This window comes from Xiphophorus hellerii, chromosome 8 (assembly GCF_003331165.1).
Source record: "Xiphophorus hellerii strain 12219 chromosome 8, Xiphophorus_hellerii-4.1, whole genome shotgun sequence".
In the NCBI taxonomy this organism is placed as follows: domain Eukaryota; kingdom Metazoa; phylum Chordata; class Actinopteri; order Cyprinodontiformes; family Poeciliidae; genus Xiphophorus; species Xiphophorus hellerii.
In genome coordinates this window covers 7,482,388-7,504,081 of record NC_045679.1, presented here as the reverse complement: position 1 = coordinate 7,504,081, position 21,694 = coordinate 7,482,388, and the positions used below count along the sequence as shown (strand labels likewise).

The following is a 21,694-nucleotide window of genomic DNA, read 5'->3' as shown; positions in this document are numbered from 1 at the left end:
TTTCTCTGTAATCAAGTTTCTTTATTGAAGAAGTCCAAAGAGACAGAGCTACAGACATTTTTTCTGATCTAAATCTAAAATTATGAGAAGAAAACAGCATCAGTGATGATTTGATGTTTCAGGTTTTTTGGATCACAATATAGAAAACAGAAGCAAGTTCAGATCACTTTGATCTCAACTGATTTAACAACAAATAAAACATCGAAATACATGGATAAAAAAATGAAAGGAAAACCATTAGAGTCCAGAGAAGTTTAGATTTTCATGAAATATTTCTGTCATAAGAATGAAATAAATGATCAGCAGTGATTTCCTTTATGGCTCCTGTAACACAAAGAACTAAACCGGAAAAATAAAGAAGATCAGAACAGCAGAGCAGAGACATCAGAACCATGAACCCTGATCAACAATCTGAGAGGAAAGAGGAAATCTATCTGGGTTTACAGAACTCTGCTGAGGATCCAGTATTATGAATCCAAACTCCAGCCAGTAGCGGTTCAGTGAATCTGGTCTGGACTCTGTGGAGGAGAGTCATGGTTTCAGAGACGCTGTAGAAGGACAGAATACCTGCTCTGTGATCCAGGTACACTCCGACTCTGGAGGAAACTGGACCTGAGATGGAGGTTGAAATTCTGTTGTGCCAAAAATTACTCTTGTTTTGAGAACAATATAATGCCCAAGATTTATCATTAAGTCCAAAACCACATTCATTACCCGATCCTGCTCTGCTGATACTCTTGTATGCGACTGCTACAGAAACTCTCCCTCTCCACTCCACCTCCCAGTAACAAGGTCCAGTCAGACTCTCTCTACTCAGAACCTGAGAGCGATCAGTGAATCTGTCTGGGTGACTAGAATAAGACTGATCTTTAATCATCCTTGTCACCTTCCTGTTCCTCTCTGATAGTCTCAGCTCTGTGTTTGCTGTGTTTGGATCCAGAGTGATTTCACATGAATATCTTAAGAATCCAGCTCTGCTTTTTGGTTCTGGTTCTGGTTCTGATAGTAGAACATCCACCCCAGTGACCATCAGTGAAATGTTTGTCCATGAGTCTCTCAGGACGTCCTGTAGTTTGTCTCTGAGCTCTGACACAGCTGCTGTCACGTCCTCAAAGTGTCTCAGAGGACGGATGTTGATGCTGGATGAGTGTGTAGACTCACTGAGTGCTGGCAGTGAGGGGTAGTTGAGGAGAAACTGGCTGTGATCCTCTGTGTGTGAGAGCTGCTCCAGCTCAGCGTCTTTCCTCTTCAGCTCAGTGATCTCCTGCTCCAGCTTCTCCTGAACATCTTTGACTCGACTCACTTCAGTTTCCTGCTGGGATCTGATCTGCTGCTTCACCTCAGAGCTTCTTTTCTGGAGGAGACGGATCAGCTGGGTGAAGATCTTCTCACTGTCCTCCACTGTTTTATCAGCAGAGCGATTGATGGCCTCCACCTCCTGTTGAAGCAGCTTCACATCTTTCTCCTGGTCCTGGATTCTCTGCTGGATGTTTCCTCGTCTCTCCTCCAGCTCTCTGTGCCTCTCAGTCCTTTCTGCTGCAGCTGACACTGTTTCATGGCCTTTATGTTCATCCATAGTGCAGAGATAGCAGATACACTTCTGATCAGTGCGGCAGAAGACCTCCAACAACTTATCATGCTTAGAGCAGATGTTCTCCTGGAGGTTCTTGGACGGCTCCACCAGCTTGTGTTTCTTGAATGCAGCTGAATCAAAATGAGGCTGAAGGTGTTTCTCACAGAAAGAGGCCAGACAGAATAAACAGGACTTGATGGCTTTCAGTTTTCTTCCAGTGCAGGAATCACAGGCCACATCTTCAGGTCCAGCATAACAGTGGTCAGCAGGAGCAGCTTGGAGTCCAGTCTTCTTCAGCTGCTCCACTAAAGCTGCTAGCATGGTGTTTTTCTTCAAAGCAGGCCTTGGTATGAAGGTCTCTCTGCACTCAGGGCAGCTGTGGATTCTTTTCTGATCCTCTTCATCCCAGTGACCTTTAATACAGTTCATACAGTAGCTGTGTCCACAGGGAGTAGCCACTGGATCCGTCAGTAGATCCAGACAGATTGAACAGGAGAAAGTCTCTCGGTTTAGCTGACTCTGCTCCATTTCTGCTCTCAGCCACAGTGACTGTCTGCGTTTTACTTCCTTGTAACAGAAACTGGTTTGACCTGATTTATGTCTCATGTTTCAGTGCAGAGAGGCTGCAGCCAATCAGGTTCACCCAAAGCAGATCCTGGTTACGCCCAGCCTCACAGTACAGATCATAAAAATAATCCTGCCAATGTTACACCTAAGGTTTTATAAGACCATGAGGTTCATCTTAGGTAAAAAGACGATAATTAATACTAATGGGCCCAACTGTTCTTAAGAAATATAGTTAATAAAGTAAACATGATTGTAAACTAATATTATCAAGGAACATGATTAAATGTTACCATTTGTCTGTATAATAGCACATGCACTCCTGGATTTCCAGATTTCTTTAGATTATGTCTCTCACTGTGGACATGAACCTAAGGTGAAAATTTCAAACCGCTCCATGATTTCTAAGTGGGAGAACTTGCAAAGTCACAGGGTGTTCAAATACTTATTTTCCTCTCTGTATTCTGGAAAATTATAGCTTAAGTATGACCATTCTTGCAGCTAAGTTTAACTGAACTGTGCAATATTTTTAAATGCAATTTTAAAATGGTGTTTTTTATACTTTGTGTTCTGCACATGTTCTATCAAGATTTGAGATGAATAAACGAAAACATGGCCTATTATTTATATTTAACATTTAACTGCAACATTGTTAAAAAAAGATTCAAAATGACTTGAAATTAAAAGTTTCAGACTTTTGGACTTCAAGGTTTTCCCCAGAAAACTTGCTAAGCCTGGTAGTTGGGCGCTTGGCAGTCATTCATCCAGCAGCCCGTCGTGATTTTGAGTTAAAAAATGTTTAAAGTTGACAGGAAATTTGAAAATATCCCGTGATAATTATGTGTTATTGGAAGATTAACATCAGAACATCGACTGTAAAGTCTTCAAAAATGCCAACATAAAAAAAAATGTAATAAATAAGCAATGCTTAGCCTGGTGGGGGCACAAGTAAAGCCTGGTGGCCCGCCAGGATTATAATACACTGGGGGAAACTCTGGACTTGAGAGTTGACTTGGGACTTGAGGATAAAGATTTGAGTTTTGTAAAACACTGACTTGGTCCCACCTTTGAAACAAACCCAAAGCGTCTAGCGCTAATGGGAGGAATTTCTTTTGGACTTTTACCAAACACAAAAAGAAACTGGTACGACTGACGCTACTCCATTTGTTTAATTTCTGTGAAGAAGGAGGTTGCACTCAGTGTCTTCTTCAGAGGTTTTTGTGTTGTTACCTTCAGTGGTTCCTGTTGTAGCGCCACCACATGTGAGGAGGTTAATAGGTTCTTCAGTGTGTTTGGTTTGTTTGACACAATGCAGTGTGAAAGCAAACCACAGCAGCTGAAACTGAAACAAATGTTGAAATGTTGGTTCCCAATTGAACCACGTCTACCTGACTACCAGGTATGAAATAGCTCTATTTTTCTTATGTAGTCAAAGATTAGGAAGAATATTGTGGCCGGCCCTTAGTGTTGCTGGAGACTCTGTGGTCAGATGGATGTAGATCACATACACATATTCTGGCCTTGTCAACAGATAACTGGATAAAATAATTCTAACTCTGAACAAATAATAGCTGGTTTAATCGCTGTACAAATGCTGCTGGGAAAGACAAGTGTTTTGTTGTTGACTTGATATCCAGAAACCACTTGCTGCATTCTCGTTGGTTGTGCAGGAGGCACCACTTCTGCTTTTCAAAGATGTATGTTTCTAATACAACAGATCTGTTTATATCCATTTTTAGGTGAGAGTGTAAACGTTGAGTTGTGGGGCGTGGCCAGCAGCTTATTTGGATTTAAAGAGACAAGACGCCCTAAAACAGCTCAAATAGGAAGAACTGATCAGACTGAAATCTGATTATCTAAGAATGATTTTGTGCTAAAATTGTAATGAACAGGTTTTGTTTAGCCCACAGACATATCCTAACCTGTTTAAGAGACACCAACATGTTTGTTGTAGTTTTTTTCAGCCTTTCTAGGAGTAAATGATTTCCGTCTCTCTTTCAGCCTCGAAGCCGGACAACGCCGGAGGAATCGCTGCCTCTGTGATCGTGGTGGTGCTGCTGATCGGCACCCTGGTCGCTCTGCTCGTCTTCTACCTGCGAACCAAACCAGATGCCAACTCTCCATCGCTCGCTATCGGCATTAGTAACGAAGGATATGTTCCAGTGAGTTAAAAGATCCCAATAAAATCCAATCATTTGACCTTTTCTCACCTTTTTCTCTCCTGAAACCTGTTTGATTTTTATTAAATTGTATCTCAGGAGGATCCTGTGACTGTTCCTCCAAGACAAAACCATCCAATGGCTGCAGGATTCAACAACGTCTCTGTGAGTTTTATTCAACTCAGTTTCTATTGTTGAAACCAAATGATGACAGAAGCTTCACCACTAGGGGGCAGCAACTATTAATTTAAAAATCAGGCTTGTCCACAGGTGTTTGCAACAGATGGAAACATTTTATTAATCAGTCCAACATTATTACAAACAAATTGAAATCTTTTTTTAATAGAAAATATCTGGTGCAATAGAAATATTTGTCTTTAATAACCACATTTTCAGCATTCTATATCATTTGATTTTCTAGATGTGAAAGTAAGAAGCTCACATCCTCTCTTCGCTGGCAGGAGAATATATTTGGTGTTTGAACTTTTAAAACCAGCAGCTAAAATCAGACATTAGCTGTTTGTGGTTGGTTCTGGTCTCTAACTACTACAATCTACTGTATTTGAACCGTTTTGTGTGTGTAAAATTACTGATTCATGAAAAATATCAAGAATATTTGAAGATCTTTGCAGATTACTGCAGTTTAAATGATGATCTTTGTCCTGCAGATTTCTGCCGAGGTCAGGAAGAGGGAGGAGGAGGAGTGACACGGGGAGCTTTGCTGCCGCCTAATGGTGGCTTTGGGAAATGCAGGTGATATAACAGCAGGAGAACTGCTTGTGTCACCCTAAATGATCACACCTACATGTAATCAAACACACATTTACACAGAAAACACAAAGCCAGAGCGCTGATTAATGCAGATCTGAGGGGATCCGGACCTCCAGCATGGGGAAGTCGGAGCGACATCGTGGCTCTCAGTACCGCTAAGCTGCATGAACCGGGACTGAATAATAAATCACTGCTGCGTTAGCGGGCGCTGAAGTGGGAACCTTGCAGTTCCGAGCAGATTTTAGTTTTAGATTAGATTTTGATCCTTTATTAACTTTAACTGAAAATAACTTTTCAGTAAAATATGTGTCACATAACTTGTGTTTCCATCAACCACAAAAACATAAAAACAAAATAATTAATAATTTAACTGAAGCTGGTAGAAAATAATCCAGATGTCAAAGAGCTGTTAGGAGATAATGTCAGTTTTCAGGTAGTTTTTTATAATTGTCTTCCCAAATTCTTCAGCTTTATTAATATTTGCGTTCAAATGAAGAATGGAGAAGAAATGAAAAACCTTTATGTTGACATGGTCGCCTGTTTCAAACTGATCATAAATAAAGCTAATTTTAAAGCTCTTGTCTTTTGATTGTTTTCATTTTGATTTCATTTCTTCTATTTCCTTTACACTTGCACCATTTTGCTTTTTTAAATTAAAACCAGGTCTCTCCATATGACTTATCACTGAATTATGCATTTTGAAAAATCTGATGAGTGTAAACTCATTTGTTTCCCATATATTGTGATGTTTCACATTTTTATCCCAGAAAAGTATAAAAACAAGATTTTATGCATCTAAAACTGTTTTCAGCTCAAAATTTGAAAAGTCAAATCTTCATTTTGACATCAAATATCAACTTCAGCATCACAAGCTAGTTGCCATGTTCAGATAAATATTCCTAAAAGCAACAGACAACATTTTCAGTTTGCAACTGAAAGGTTTCTCCTTTATTAAAGCAATTTAATATCTGACCATAATGTAAATCTGTGTATTAATAATTTATTAAGTTTCTTACATTAACAGAACAACGTTGAGTAAAATTAAGTTTTAAATCAAATCAATTGTGCCCTGAAACGCTGCAGAGAGTAATTTGTTAAACAGCATTAAAACCTAATTGCTGTGCAGTGAAACTTTATCGCTTCCCTGCGGTTTGACTTTTCTTCTCTTCAGCAGCAAAACAAGGAGTTTATTAGCTTTGGGTTCAGTCTGACGCTGAAGAACCACTTTTTCATCCGGATCTGAACCAAACTGGGAGAAAAAACATAAAAATACCCAACAAGGTGAAATACCCATCGTCTCCAGACTCCCCTCCACATTCGACCCGTTCCAGTTTGCCTACCGCTGAAACCGCTCCACTGAGGACGCCATCTCCTCCACCCTACACCTGAGCCTGGCTCACCTGGAGGAGAAGAACACTCATGTGCGGATGTTGTTCCTGGACTTCAGCTCAGCGTTCAACACAATCATCCCACAGCATCTGGCAGGAAAACTGGGACACCTGGGCTTCAGCACCCCCCTGCGCAACTGGCTGCTAGACTTCCTCACCGACAGACCTCAGTCAGTCCGGATCGGACAACACACCTCCGATGTCATCACCCTGAGCACAGGCTCCCCTCAGGGCTGCGTCCTGAGCCCTCTGCTGTTCACTCTGATGACACACGACTGCGTCCCCAGGTTCGCCACCAACCACATCGTGAAGTTTGCTGACGACACAACGGTGGTGGGCCTCATCAGAGATGACAACGACCTGGACTACAGAGAGGAGGTGGAGCAGCTGGTGGACTGGTGCAGAGACAACAGCCTGATCCTGAACGTTGACAAGACGAAGGAGATGATCGTCGATTTCAGGAAGAACCGGCCCAGCCACGCTCCACTGCTCATCAACAGCTCGGCTGTGGAGGTGGTCACCCCCAAATTCCTGGGGGTGCACATCACTAACGACCTCACCTGGACTGGGAACACCACGTCTCTGGTCAAGAGGGCACAGAAACGCTTGTATTTCCTGCGGTGGATGAGAAGATCACACCTGCCCCCGCCCATCCTCAAGACGTTCTACAGAAGCACCATAGAGAGCATTCTGACCAGCTGCCTCTCTGTGTGGTGTGGAGGCTGCAGCGCCTCCGACTGGAAGAACGTGAGGAGAGTGGTGCGGACAGCAGAGAGGATCATCGGGGCCCCCCTTCCCTCCATTCAGGACATTTCATCCCAGCGCTGCGTGTCCCGAGGCCGAAACATCATCAGTGACCCCTCACACCCCCACCATGGACTGTTCTCCCTGCTGCCCTCTGGAAAGAGGTTCTGCAGCATCCGGTGCAGGACCACCAGGTTCCGAAACAGCTTTTTCCCACTTGCCACCAGACTGCTGAACTCTTAACTGGACTGCACTCAAAAACTGGTCTCCACTTTATACCTTGCACATGTACAGAGCTAAATAACTTATATTTTACTGTCATTACTGCACTTTATATTTTATACTGTATTTTATTTTATTCTGGAGTAACCTCACAACATTGGAAGCTCAAAACACTGTCCTGAGCCGTATGCAACGAAATTTTGTTCTGTATTCACCCTGTGCATGCAAAATGACAATAAAGTCAGTCTAAGTCTAAGTTATATCTGTTCATGTTTAGTAGTTTAAAAAGTCTCAAATAGGAAGAACTAATTAGACTGAAATCTGATTTTCTAAAAATGATTTTGTGTAAAAATTGTAATGAACAGGTTTTGTTTAGGCCACAGACATATTCTAACCTGTTTAAGAGACACCAACATGTTTGATTGTAGTTTCTGGCAGCCTTTCTAGGAGTAAATGATTTCCGTCCCTCTAGTACTCACACCGCCCCCTGACAAGATGGCACCCTGGACAAAGAGCCACTCCAAACATTATAGAAACTGCTTGCAATAGATGGCAAAAAATATTCTTCTGTGCAACATTAAAGGCTGAAAAATACCTTAATTTTAGTCAAAGTCCAGACCCATATGGACTTTAGTACCAATGGTGATAAAAATTGTTTGTGTTGCAGGAGCTCAACTGATGTCTTTCAAAAGACGTGCAGCTGTTAGTGGATTGTTTTATGACGGAGGATTACCACTGTGTTAAATAAAAACAGTAAAATTAGGAAAATAAAGTCATAACACAATATTAAGCTAATTACGAGAGTAAATTTATAAAATGTGTTTATTCTCGTCTTTATTTTCATAATATTATGTCTTTATTGTCTTGTTTTCTATATTTTCCTTAGCCTGTTCCTACTTTGTCATAATCTTTAGCTCTGAGGTGCTGAATAAAACATTCACACTTGAGTTTTCATGTTTTTATTTGTGAAATCTTTTTAAAAACCATCACTTTTTGATTCTCTTTTCCACAAAATCCCAGTAAAACCTTCCTCACATAATGAATGGCGAGTTTTAAATCCTCTTGCCTGTAAACCTGCTGACAGGTTTCACTCCGCCGGACCTCGTGATGAAGTGATGACGACACGATGCCCTTAGCAACGGTCGCGTCTCTACGGCAACATCCTCCGGTGTCCCCTCTGAGCTGCTGCAGCTGCAGCGCGACCCCCATCTGCTGTTTCCGAGGGAGGCAGGAGGGAAAACCGGGGCTAAAAAATAAGAAAAAACATGAAAATCCTCATTTCACGAAAACCAGGGGAGGATTTCTGAACATGGCGCGTTGTCATGGGGAGAAACGTGCGAGCTGAGCGCCTGAAGTTGGAGCGCATATCAAGGTAACTTCACCTCCTCCTCTTCCTCTTCATCACCATCGGCCTCTGGTTCTGTTGACACCTGGTGGTTTTGCAGGAGGAGCTCTAGCTCTGCTTGAATGGATCCCGCTGTGCTCATCTTCCTGCTGTACGTGATGATCGCGCACGACCTGGTGTGCGGCTTGATGCAACACCGCAGACAGAGCGCCAGACCCAGAAAACCCGCAGCTGGACCTTTGTTGCGCTCAAGGTGCGTCATTTCAGCTCGAGTTGGATCACCTGGAGAAACATTTCATTTTTGCTTCAGAATGAAAATGTTTGTATTTGACACTGAAACATTTGACATGAGATAAAAGATCAATATTCGCAATATTGTAAAGAAATTAATTATATAATGAAACACAGAACGCATTAAAATGTCAGACTTTCGCATTGTAACGAGATACAAAGCACATTAACATTAAAACGAGAAACCTTCGCAATATTTAGTCGTTAAAATGATGAATTTTCTCGTTAAAAAGATACAAACTCGTTAAACATGATACAAAATTCAAAACTCAACAGATGAAAAACTTATTAAAACTAGCTAAAAAAATCATTAAAATGAGAAGCTTCTTCAATAGTGCAAGTTACAAAAGTAGTTAAAAAGAAAAACTTTCCCATTATATTGAGATAAAAACTAGTTTAAATGACAAAATGTTGCATTACTACGAGACATAAGTCACTATAACGAGAAAATTACAAAGAGAAACTCTCTCGTCAACGAGATACATAACTCGTTAAAACAAAAAACTTTCTCATCATAACAAGGTAGAAAAATAGTTTTATTGAGTTGCCGAGATGCAAAATTCAAGACTCTTACAAAACTCGGTCAAACAAACTTTCTACTTCCGCTTCCGGTTGAATGGAGTAAGAGCAGCAAAGGGAGGCAGCTCCGTAATTTTTAAAAAATGTTTTTTTTTTAAAGCTTCCCGGGTCAACAAATATTGATTTTTTTCGCAGATAAAGCAACTATGAACAATATAGATTATGAAAGACCGTCGGGAATCCTCTCAAAATCTTTATAGACCGAATCCCAACTAGAACACCTGCTAGCTCCGCTCCGGCTAGCAAACCGTCAACCGCCAAGGCTAACGAGGCTAAAGCTAGTAAATCTCCCCGCATCACCGTCCCGAACAACGATGCTACGGGGTCTACTCAGGACGGAAACATGGAGGAAGAAATCCCTCTTCCGGTAGGAACGGGCTACGTGCGTATCGTGAAGATTTAAGAATTAATATTAAATCAAATTAGCATCAGGAAATACGCAGATATCTAATCATTACCAGACGGAGCCAAATATTGACAATATTAAAATGCTCCGAAACGAACTATCAGAGAAAATAGAAAGACTGCATAAGAGCTACACAGATCTTTATCAGAGCTCACTGTCAGGCCGAATGAGACGACGACGAAGAAGAAAGGTATTTGATCATCTGAGTTTATTTATTTACTTTTTTATTTTGATGTATAATTGGAAGTTTGTGTAGATAATTTTATTACTTGATTAATATATATATATTACTTATTTCTATCATTGCTCTTCCACATTTTTTATTTTTTTATGACAACGTTGGTTTATTTGTAACATAGCAACAAACTGATTTATTTTACATATTTAGGGATGGATTAGGCCTGTCACAATAAACAGATCTATTAATTGCACGATGAATTAAAAGGAGCTCAATAATTTCCATTTGCATGACTTATTGTTTTTATCTTTTCTCTCTTTCTACAAAAGCTGGATGACAAAAGTCAGGACAATTTTGTTAACACAATTCATTTTATTTTATTTGTTGTTTTGTTTATTTTTGGGATATGTAAAATGTCTTATAGTTCCAGTTTTATATGTCCATTAAAATTTAAAGTTTGTTGATATTTTAGAATGTGTTCATTCATAACTTTTCCATTACCATGATATTAATTGAAAATGGTCTCAAACAACAATAATGTTGTTTATCACAATAACTTCTAGTACAATGTATTGTCTATCAAAATTTGTAATCGAAACAGGCCTAAACAAGGGGTATATAATATTTTTTCCACCTTTTTGTATGAATGACAAAAATTAATAAAGAGAAAATTTAAAAGACAAACTTGTGCATAATAACAAGATACAAAACTTGTTAAATTGAAAAACTTTTGCATAATGACGAGATACAAAACTTGTTGAAACAACAAACTTTCCCATACTGTTACAAAACTCTCAATGAGAAACGTTCTCATTATAACGAGGTACAAAATTTCTAAAAACGAGAAACTTTCTTGTTATAATGAGATACAAAACTTATGATGATTAAAATAAACTTGTTAAAATGACAAACTTTCTCGTTTTAATGTGTTATAAAAATACAGGGCTCCCTCTGACTCTCCATTTTCTAACTTTTTCTTAGTCTAGAGGAAACTCAAACTTCCCGTGAGTTGTTGATGTTTTACTGTTTCTTGTTTAAACTAGAACAAATTTTAGCTTTAATATAAATCTCATTCTAATGAAAATATAGCTTATATCTCAATGAAATGAGAAAAGTTAAAGAGTTTTGTATAGTTTTTAACAAGAAACTGCTCCTGAATTTATTTTCTATCTCTGGCAGTTAGGGGCTTCCGTACATTTGTGTCTTTTCAACTCGACGTAGCTTATATGCTAAATGTTAAGGAAGTTCTCTCAGGGAGATGCAGGATTGAAACTAGTGTAGTTTTTTCCTCATCATGTAACCTAGACTCACTTTGCTCATCATCAGGCATGTTTGTGCCGCCCCTTTTCTAATGCTGCTCTGTGCAACCGCCCATGAGGCCATAAAAATTGTCTTTTTATGTCCAGTATTTTAAAATTGTTTGGCGCTTCATTGTTTATGGCTCTGAACCTTTGAATGTTCGTCCTTGTGTGTTTCCTCTACAGAACCCGGGCGGGTCAGGGGGTTCTGAGGACGACTAGCCGAGGAGGGAGAGACCCGAGGAAGACCGGACGGATCGTGAGGAAAGCGTAACAAAGACAAAAGGTGAGCAATAATATTATTTCTTTATAAAATAAAAAACATAAACTATTGTAATGTGAAAGTGAACCCCTGCAACTGACACTGTAACAAATGGTACAATTTTGGTTCCCTATCAATCCAAGTCCACTGGACTATCAGGTTTGAAAACAACCAAAGTTTAATAACTTTAGATGAGGCCCCATCACAAAGGATTTCTCTCATAAATTTTGTTAAAAGAAACAACAAAAAACTAAACAAGAGAAATCTGAAACAATAAAACACGATCGCCTATATTCTGAGTCAAACACACACAACAAAAATTCAAGAATTCAAGGATTTATTTTATTGTCAGACCAGCTTGCAGTGAGAATCTCACAGTTAAAGTTTACAGAACTCAGCAGATTCTCCAAGCCAAACTCCAGCCAGTAGCGGTTCAGTGAATCTGGTCTGGACTCTGTGGAGGAGAGTCATGGTTTCAGAGACGCTGTAGAAGGACAGAATACCTGCTCTGTGATCCAGGTACACTCCGACTCTGGAGGAAACTGGACCTGAGATGGAGGTCCAGATGTTGTTGTGGCCAAATGTGCTATCGTTTTGAGAACAAAACGTCTCTAAGTAACCATGACAACACCGTCCGGGGTCCTATTTAGCTCCCGCCACAACAATTTAGCTGACCTTACTATTTCCTGTGTTATGTTTTGGTCATTATTGTTGAGATCTGTGTGACAGGTGGTGTGACTATCAGACATGTATAGAAATACAGAACTAGAAAATTTCTGAAGAAATTTAGCAGGGGCCTGCCAAAGCTTGCCCGTCGGTTCGGCCCGGCGTTGTCACGCTACAAATTAGCATCGATGCTAAAGAACGCTTCAATGTAATCAATAACTGGCTTTCACGAAAGCCAGTTAGCAAATTGCTAACGTGAACAAATTGTGATTCCGGTTTTTGTCGTGGAAAAAATATTCCATCAAGCTAGCAGCTACGCTATCAGAGCCACAACAAAATATCCCACAGCAGTCAAACTTGTAAAATCAATCACATTTCTTAAAGAACACATTACATTTAACAACTGTAAGCAGTTCTAATAATATAGTAATTAAATGAAATAGTATATTTTATGGACAGAACACAAACACTTCTTACCGTTAAGCTTCTTCTGCTTCTTTGTGATTTTAGCGGCGGGTGACATCTAACGTTAATATGTATTATCGCCATCTACTGTGCTGGAGTGTGTACGACAGCATCTCCCCCAATCTAAATTCTTACATATAATCCTGTTACCTTCAAAAATTTAATAACCGCTTTATTTATTTTGTGTTTAATTAATATCTTATTAAGTTTAAATGTCTCTATATCATATTTCCTAATTTATTGTTTTAGCTTCTCTCTACTTGCTTTATATTTTCCACAATTAATTATTACATGTTCTACTGTTTCCATATCCATACCACACTCACATCTACCTGTTGGATGTTTACCAATCAAATTTAAAGTTTTGTTTAATCCAGTATATCCAAGGCACAATCTTTTTTTTTTTCATACTTGCTCTTTTCGCTTTTCAGACTTACAATACTTCATTTGAGCCAGCTGGGGGAGACAATTCTCTGTTTTAGCCAGTAGGGTATTAGGGTGTTTGTAGGATTTTTCCCATTGACTTATAATGGGTTTTTTTTCGTAGTTTTTTGCGAATTATGTCGCCATGTTCATCCCGAATCCCACCAAAAGTAATAGCTGGAATGGCGTGAATTTTCTGCAGGTTTTGATACCTCTTTTGTAGGTGTGCACGCAGCGGTATGAGCCGCATTAACGGTTACGGATGAAAAATAAAGAATTATAATAATAACTAGAAAATTTCGGAAGAAATTTAGCCGGGGCCTGCCAAGGCGCGCCCGTGGGGTTTTGGGCCCGGCGTCGTCACGCCACAAATCGGCATCGACGCTAAAGAACGCCGCAACGTGATCAGTGGCACGCGGAGAACCGCAAGAACGTTAAGCGAGGCGGACGTGCACCATTCGGTACGATTTAAAATTTTCTCAAGGCTTTTATTTTGGAAGTTTTGTTAAACTTCATTTCAAAGGGCCAAACTAATCCCATGCGTAATAGTCCTTGGGTTAAAATAGTTATATAATGCTGAAAACAGCAATTACATGATGTAAAAATATTCAAGGCTTTTATTTTGAAATTATTATTATGCTCCATTTTAAAGTTCCGAACAAATCCCATGTGTAACAGTGCTTTGGATGAAAAAGTCATATACGGCCAAAAAGAGCAATTACATGACGTAAAAATATTCAAGGCTTTTATTTTGAAATTTTCAGTATGCTTCATTTCAGAGGGCCAAACTATTCCATTGTGTAACAGTGCTTTGGATAAAAAAGTCACATAAAGCCAAAAAGCGCAATTACCTGATGTAAAAATATTCAAGGCTTTTATTTTGAAATTATTATTATGCTCCATTTTAAAGTTCCGAACTAATCCCATGTGTAACATTGCTTTGGATGAAAAAGTCAAATAAAGCTCAAAAGAGCAATTACATGATGTAAAAATATTCAAGGCTTTTATTTTGAAATTTTTGTTAAGCTTCATTTTAAAGTTCAAAAGTAATCCCATGTGTAACAGTGCTTTGGATGAAAACGTCATATACGGCCAAAAAAAGCAATTACATTATGTAAAAATATTCAAGGCTTTTATTTTGAAATTATTATTTTGCTCCATTTTAAAGTTCCGAACTAATCCCATGTGTAACATTGCTTTGGATGAAAAAGTCATATACGGCCAATAAGAGCAATTACGTCATGTAAAATATTCAAGGCTTTTATTTTGAAATTATTATTATGCTCCATTTTAAAGTTCCAAACTAATCCCATGTGTAACATTGCTTTGGATGAAAAAGTCAAATAAAGCTCAAAAGAGCAATTACATGATGTAAAAATATTCAAGGCTTTTATTTTGAAATTTTTGTTAAGCTTCATTTTAAAGTTCAAAAGTAATCCCATGTGTAACAGTGCTTTGGATGAAAACGTCATATACGGCCAAAAAAAGCAATTACATTATGTAAAAATATTCAAGGCTTTTATTTTGAAATTATTATTTTGCTCCATTTTAAAGTTCCGAACTAATCCCATGTGTAACATTGCTTTGGATGAAAAAGTCATATACGGCCAATAAGAGCAATTACGTCATGTAAAATGTTCAAGGCTTTTATTTTGAAATTATTATTATGCTCCATTTTAAAGTTCCAAACTAATCCCATGTGTAACATTGCTTTGGATGAAAAAGTCATATACGGCCAAAAAGAGCAATTACGTCATGTAAAATATTCAAGGCTTTTATTTTGAAATTTTCAGTATGCTTAATTTTAAAGTTCCAAACTAATCCCATGTGTAACAGTTCTTTGGATGAAAAAGTCATATACGGCCAAAAAAAGCAATTACATGATGTAAAAATATTCAAGGCTTTTATTTTGAAATTTTCAGTATGCTTCATTTCAGAGGGCCAAACTAATACCATGTGTAACAGTGCTTTGGATGAAAAAGTCACATAAAGCCAAAAACAGCAATTACCTGATGTAAAAATATTCAAGGCTTTTATTTTGAAATTATTATTATGCTCCATTTTAAAGTTCTGAACTAATCCCATGTGTAACATTGCTTTGGATGAAAAAGTCATATACGGCCAAAAAGAGCAATTACGTCATGTAAAATATTCAAGGCTTTTATTTTGAAATTTTCAGTATGCTTAATTTTAAAGTTCCAAACTAATCCCATGTGTAACAGTGCTTTGGATGGAAAAGTCCAATAAAGCCAAAAAGAGCAATTACGTCATGTAAAAATATTCAGGGCTTTTATTTTGAAATTTTCAATATGCTTAATTTTAAAGTTCCAAACTAATCCCATGTGTAACAGTTACTGAGTTAAATCAGTTATATACAGCCCATAGCAGCAATTAGTTCTAAAGGCCAGTTCTCAGTCCTGATCTGTTTCAACTGAGGATAGATAGAACTACAATGATGCGTATCTGTAGTCCAAACCAGCAGCCAATAGCCTCTTGAGATCCGTTGCTATGGCAAATAATGGTCTCAGCAGGGTGTGAGCTCTGAGCTCTGAGCTGTCAAACACACAATTGTGTGTTTGAGCAAACACATTTTACTGAAAAGAAGCATTGGAAACAAATCCTTCCTGTTCGGGAACCGTAATACATATTCGAAAAGCGTTTGGAGCGTATGACAGGCCTATGTGTCTTCTGCGATAGTCCCGAGATTCATATCTGTACCTCACTCAGAACATTTACAGTGATGAGAGAAAGAAATGTTGTGCCCAGATCTGAAATTCTATTCAAATACATGGGAGAGAGCCTCAGACAGCCTCAGAAAATCCTGTCGCATGACTTTGCTCTGAAGCACCGTGACAGAAAACCGTACGGTCTAGATAAATTTCGAAAACATTTTACCGGAGCAGACAGGCGTATCAATGTCAGGACCGATTTTGATACTAATCGTGCGATATTTGTGGGCGTGATGGCGATTTCAAAAATGATTTGGGTTGATCCCGAGATTCATATCTGTACCTCACTCAGAACATTTACAGTGATGAGAGAAAGAAATGTTGTGCCCAGATCTGAAATTCTATTCAAATACATGGGAGAGAGCCTCAGACAGCCTCAGAAAATCCTGTCGCATGACTTTGCTCTGAAGCACCGTGACAGAAAACCGTACGGTCTAGATAAATTTCGAAAACATTTTACCGGAGCAGACAGGCGTATCAATGTCAGGACCGATTTTGATACTAATCGTGCGATATTTGTGGGCGTGATGGCGATTTCAAAAATGATTTGGGTTGAAAAAGTTGTCTTCATCTCTCACTCTAATCAGCGAGAGAAGCACTGTAATTTTCGGAAAAATGAGAAACTTTGGGTCGCTTAGAGGCAAATTGTGGACAAACCGTAACTGGTATCGACGAGCCGTCTTCACTTTCGAAGAGATCACAGACGTATCTACAAAATGAAATTTGAATGGCATTTCTAGGTGAATTTGTGACGACACAGAAAATCCTCAAAAATAGGGTATTTCCAGGATTTTTCCCATTGACTTATAATGGGGTTTTTTTCGTAGTTTTTTGCGAATTATGTCGCCACGTTAACCCCAAATCCCACCAAAAATAATAGCTCCAATGGCGTGAATTTTCTGCACGTTTTGATACCTCATTTGTAGGTGTGCACCCAGCGGTATGAGCCGCATTAACGGTGACGGAAGAAAAATAAAGAATTATAATAATAAAGAGACGCTTGTTGGGTGTAGAGTAATAGGTTCCTGCCATTGCTTTGCATGGCAGGCCCCAACTAGAAAATTTCGGAAGAAATTTAGCCGGGGCCTGCCAAGGCGCGCCCGTCGGGCATGGGCCCGGCGTCGTCACGCTACAAATCAGCGTCGACGCTAAAGAACGCCGCGACGTAATCAGTGGCACGCGGAGAATCGCAAGAACGTTAAGCGAGGCGGACGTGCACCATTCAGTATTATAAAGTAAGTATATCAGCTAAAATCAGCAGAAACGCTAATGTTAGCGTCATTGCTTTCATCAGTATGTGGGAAATCACTAGGATATTTTCTGTAATTGATTTACTCCATTCAGTATACTAAACATTGCTAAAAAGTAAAATAAATAGCTAATAGCTTATTGAAGCTAAAATGCTAACGCTAATGAACCTTGCATTGAACTGTTTAGTAACAGTTCAATGCTCATAAACTGCAGGAAGGCAGTTCATTAGCATTTACCTAATGATTGTCACAAATATAAATTTTCAATAACGCACACACACAACATATCACAGTTTAAAAATATATATTGACCTTATGTTAAAGATTTCTACAAACTTTTTACAGGTAAAGTTTACAATGAACCAAAATTACAACATTTAAAGAATACCATAAATTTAAGAATCTAATGTCTCTGCAATAAAAAGAAATTGCTATCTTTTTTATTTTTAAACAACACCTCATATTGTTAAATAACTGATTTTATGTATTCAAGTTTTAAATATTACATTTGAGTTTGCATGGATGTAAAATTACTGCTCAGTTTAAAAATTACAGTATTTTTAAACTGAGCAGTTTAAAAATATGCTCAGTATTTTTAAACTGCTCAGCTAAACTACGCTCTTTAGCTCGTTAGCTTGTCGATGTTTCAGTTTTATTCGCTGGGAAAATTATTCTTTGTCTGCTTTGAAGATAAGCAGACAAATAATAAAAAACAAGTTTTGATATTAACTCTCAACTTCATTCACAAAACTTTTTCGTTATTTATTACACAACGAACATGCATTTCACATAAGGACAAAACAATGAGGTGACGTTGCCTGTCCTTGAACACAACGCTGATCCCTCTTCACCCTGTCACCAACTCACACACATCCTCATTGTGTTGTGTTCTGTAAATAAACAAAACACAAGCAAAATCAATAAACTATATGCATATTCCAGTATACTGAGTTTTGGTTTTACATTCATTCTATTTAAATGTAGTTTGTTTGTGCTTACCAATGTTTTCTGGCCGGATGTCAGGCACCGTTTTCCCCTGGTCAGTTCGTCGATGTCTGGTTTTAGTTCTATTCTGTGGCAATCCGCAAAACGGCGTGTAGGTTTTCGTCAGTAATGCGCGATCTGTGCTTGGTCTTGTTTAAAGTCATTATTGAAAACATCTGTTCGCACAGATAGGTGCTTCCAAACGTGGACAAAACACGAGCTGCGTGGAGTCGAAGCTGCGGCATCAAATCAGGGGGCAGTAGACGGTAAAAGTAAAAGTCCTCGATTGAAACATCACGGAACTTCGCTCTTTAGCTTCTTAGCTTGTCGATGTTTCAGTTTTATTCGCTGGGAAAATTAATAATCAGCTTGAGGTGACTCTGCTGCACTCTAGTGGCGAGAAGCCGTAATGTTGGTTGGTAAGAATCGGAAGGCATTATGGGATATGTAGTTTGTAGTCCATTCGTGCTCAAAACCTATTTTAAGTCAATCAATGGGGCTGTAAAACGGTGGTAGGGGGGAGAGGGCCACATAAAATGACGTAGCGGGCCACATGTGGCCCGCGGGCCTTGAGTTTGACACATGTGCAATAGAGGATCTATCTGCTGCTCATGCAAAACAGTCTATTTTAATCTCATGTGTAATAGTCATTGGGTTAAATCAGTTATATAATGCTGAAAACGCAAGTAGTTGATGTAAAAATATTCAAGGCTTTTATTTTGAAATTTTCAGTATGCTTCATTTCAAAGGGCCAAACTAATACCATGTGTAACAGTGCTTTGGATGAAAAAGTCAAATAAAGCCAAAAACAGCAATTACCTGATGTAAAAATATTCAAGGCTTTTATTTTGAAATTTTCATCAAGCTTAATTTTAAATTGCCACACTAATCCCATGTGTAACAATTGCTGGGTTAAATCAGTTATATAAAGCTCAAAAGAGCAATTTTCTGATGTAAAAATATTCAAGGCTTTTATTTTGAAATTTTTGTTAAGCTTCATTTCAAAGGGCCAAACTAATACCATGTGTAACAGTGCTTTGGATGAAAAAGTCAAATAAAGCCAAAAAGAGCAATTACATGATGTAAAAATATTCAAGGCTTTTATTGTGAAATTTTTGTTAAGCTTCATTTTAAAGTTCAAAACTAATCCCATGTGTAACAGTTACTGAGTTAAATCAGTTATATACAGCCCATAGCAGCAATTAGTTGTAAAGGCCAGTTCAGTCCTGATCTGTTTCAACTGAGGATAGATAGAACTACAGTGATGCGTTTTTGTAGTCCAAATCAGCAGCCAATAGCCTCTTGAGTTCCGTTGCTATGTTAAATAAGTTTCACACCAAGGTGTGAAGTGTTAGTGAAAGAGCCTGAGAGCCTCAGAAAATCCTGTCGCATGACTTTGCTCTGAAGCACCGTGACAGAAAACCGTACGGTCTAGATAAATTTCGAAAACATTTTACCGGAGCAGACAGGCGTATCAATGTCAGGACCGATTTTGATACTAATCGTGCGATATTTGTGGCCGTGATGGCGATTTCAAAAATGATTTGGGTGGAAAAAGTTGTCTTGATCTCTCACTCTAATCAGCAAGAGAAGCACTCTAACTTTAGGAAAAATGAGAAACTTTGGGTCGCTTAGAGGCAAATTGTGGACAAACCGTAACTGGTATCGACGAGCCGTCTTCACTTTGGAAGAGATCACAGACGTATCTACAAAATGAAATTTGAATGGCATTTCTAGGTGAATTTGTGACGACACAGAAAATCCTCAAAAATAGGGTATTTCCAGGATTTTTCCCATTGACTTATAATGGGTTTTTTTTCGCAGTTTTTTGCGAATTATGTCGCCACGTTAAGCCCAAATCCCACCAAAAATAATAGCTCCAATGGCGTGAATTTTCTGCACGTTTTGATACCTCATTTGTAGGTGTGCACCCAGCGGTATGAGCCGCATTAACGGTTACGGAAGAAAAATAAAGAATAAAGAGACACCTTGTTGGGTGTAGAGTAATAGGTTCCTGCCATTGCTTTGCATGGCAGGCCCCAACTAGAAAATTCCTGAAGAAATTTAACCGGGGCCTGCCAAAGTGTGCCCGTCGGTTTGGACCCAGCGTTCTGATGCTAGAAATTAGCATCAATGCTAAAAAAAGCCGCAATCATATGAGGACAATGACAAGAATGTTGACTAACATGTACTTGCACTGTTCAGTATGATAAAGTAAGTGTATCAGCTAAAATTAGCAAAAATGCTAATGTTAGCATCATTGCTGTCACTAGCATGTGGGACATCACTAGGATGTTCTCTATAATGGACTTACTCCATTCAGTATACTAAACATGGCTAATAAGTCAAATAAATAGCTAATAGCTTATTTAAGCTAAAATGCTAATGCTAATGAACTGCCTTGCGCAGCAAAACCTGGGAGAAAAAGATAATGCAGAATAATATTACTGCACCGCCTGCGGCGGTGCACAAACCTCAGGGGCATGTTGAGGCTTTTATTTTGAAATTTTTGTTAAGCTTAATTTCAAAGGTCCAAACTAATCCCATGTGTAATAGTCATTGGGTTAAATCAGTTATATAATGCTCAAAACACAAGTAGTTGATGTAAAAATATTCAAGGCTTTTATTTTGAAATTTTCTTTATGCTTCATTTCAAAAGGCCAAACTAATCCCATGTGTATCAGTGCTTTGGATAAAAAAGTCACATAAAGCCAAAAAGAGCAATTACATGATGTAAAAATATTCAAGGCTTTTATTTTGAAATTTTCTTTATGCTTCATTTCAAAAGGCCAAACTAATCCCATGTGTATCAGTGCTTTGGATAAAAAAGTCACATAAAGCCAAAAAGAGCAATTACATGATGTAAAAATATTCAAGGCTTTTATTTTGAAATTTTCAGTATGCTTCATTTTAATGTTCCAAACTAATCCCATGTGTAACGGTGACTGAGTTAAATCAGTTAAATACAGCCCATAGCAGCAAGTAGTTGTAAAGGCCAGTTCAGTCCTCCTAGTCTTCCACTATAGTTAGAACTACAGTGATGCGTATTTGTAGTCCTAACCAGCAGCCAATAGCCTCCTGAGTTCCGTTGCTATGGTAAATAATTCTCTCTGCCAACTGTCAGCTGTGAGTGAGACATGCAGGGGGAGACAATTCTCTGTTTGAGCCAGCCAGTTTGAACTAAAAAAAGCATTGGAAACAACTCCTTCCCGTTCGGGAACCGTAATACATATTCGAAAAGCGTTTGAAGCGTATGAGAGGGCTATTTGTCGTCTCCGATAGTCCCGCGATTCATATCTCTACGTCACTCACAGTATTAACAGCGATAAGAGAAAGAAATGGTGTGCCCAGATCTGAAATTTTTGAGAAATATATGAAAATACATGGGAGAGAGCCT

General features: G+C 38.6%; 2 protein-coding genes across 2 annotated transcripts in view; one reads left to right on the top strand and one right to left on the bottom strand.

Annotated features, from left to right (window-relative positions):
* Positions 1-2,135, bottom strand: LOC116724524 (E3 ubiquitin/ISG15 ligase TRIM25-like). The gene has a single exon (XM_032570275.1). The coding sequence runs from the start codon at positions 2,099-2,101 to the stop codon at positions 431-433; it is 1,671 nt and encodes a 556-aa protein (XP_032426166.1). The 5' UTR covers positions 2,102-2,135; the 3' UTR covers positions 1-430.
* Positions 2,136-8,909: 6,774 nt separating this feature from the next.
* The window catches only part of LOC116724566 (glutamine synthetase-like), a 48,396-nt gene continuing 35,611 nt past the window's right edge, over positions 8,910-21,694 (top strand). The window contains exons 1-2 of the mRNA XM_032570333.1: positions 8,910-9,019; positions 11,705-11,804. The gene's annotated coding sequence lies outside the window, so the exon portion shown is untranslated. The remainder of the gene's footprint in view (positions 9,020-11,704; positions 11,805-21,694) is intronic.

Bases quoted from the DNA above. Each gene is read 5' to 3' on its own strand.
- LOC116724524 (XM_032570275.1), bottom strand. From the start codon at position 2,101: ATGGAGCAGAGTCAGCTAAACCGAGAGACTTTCTCCTGTTCAATCTGT.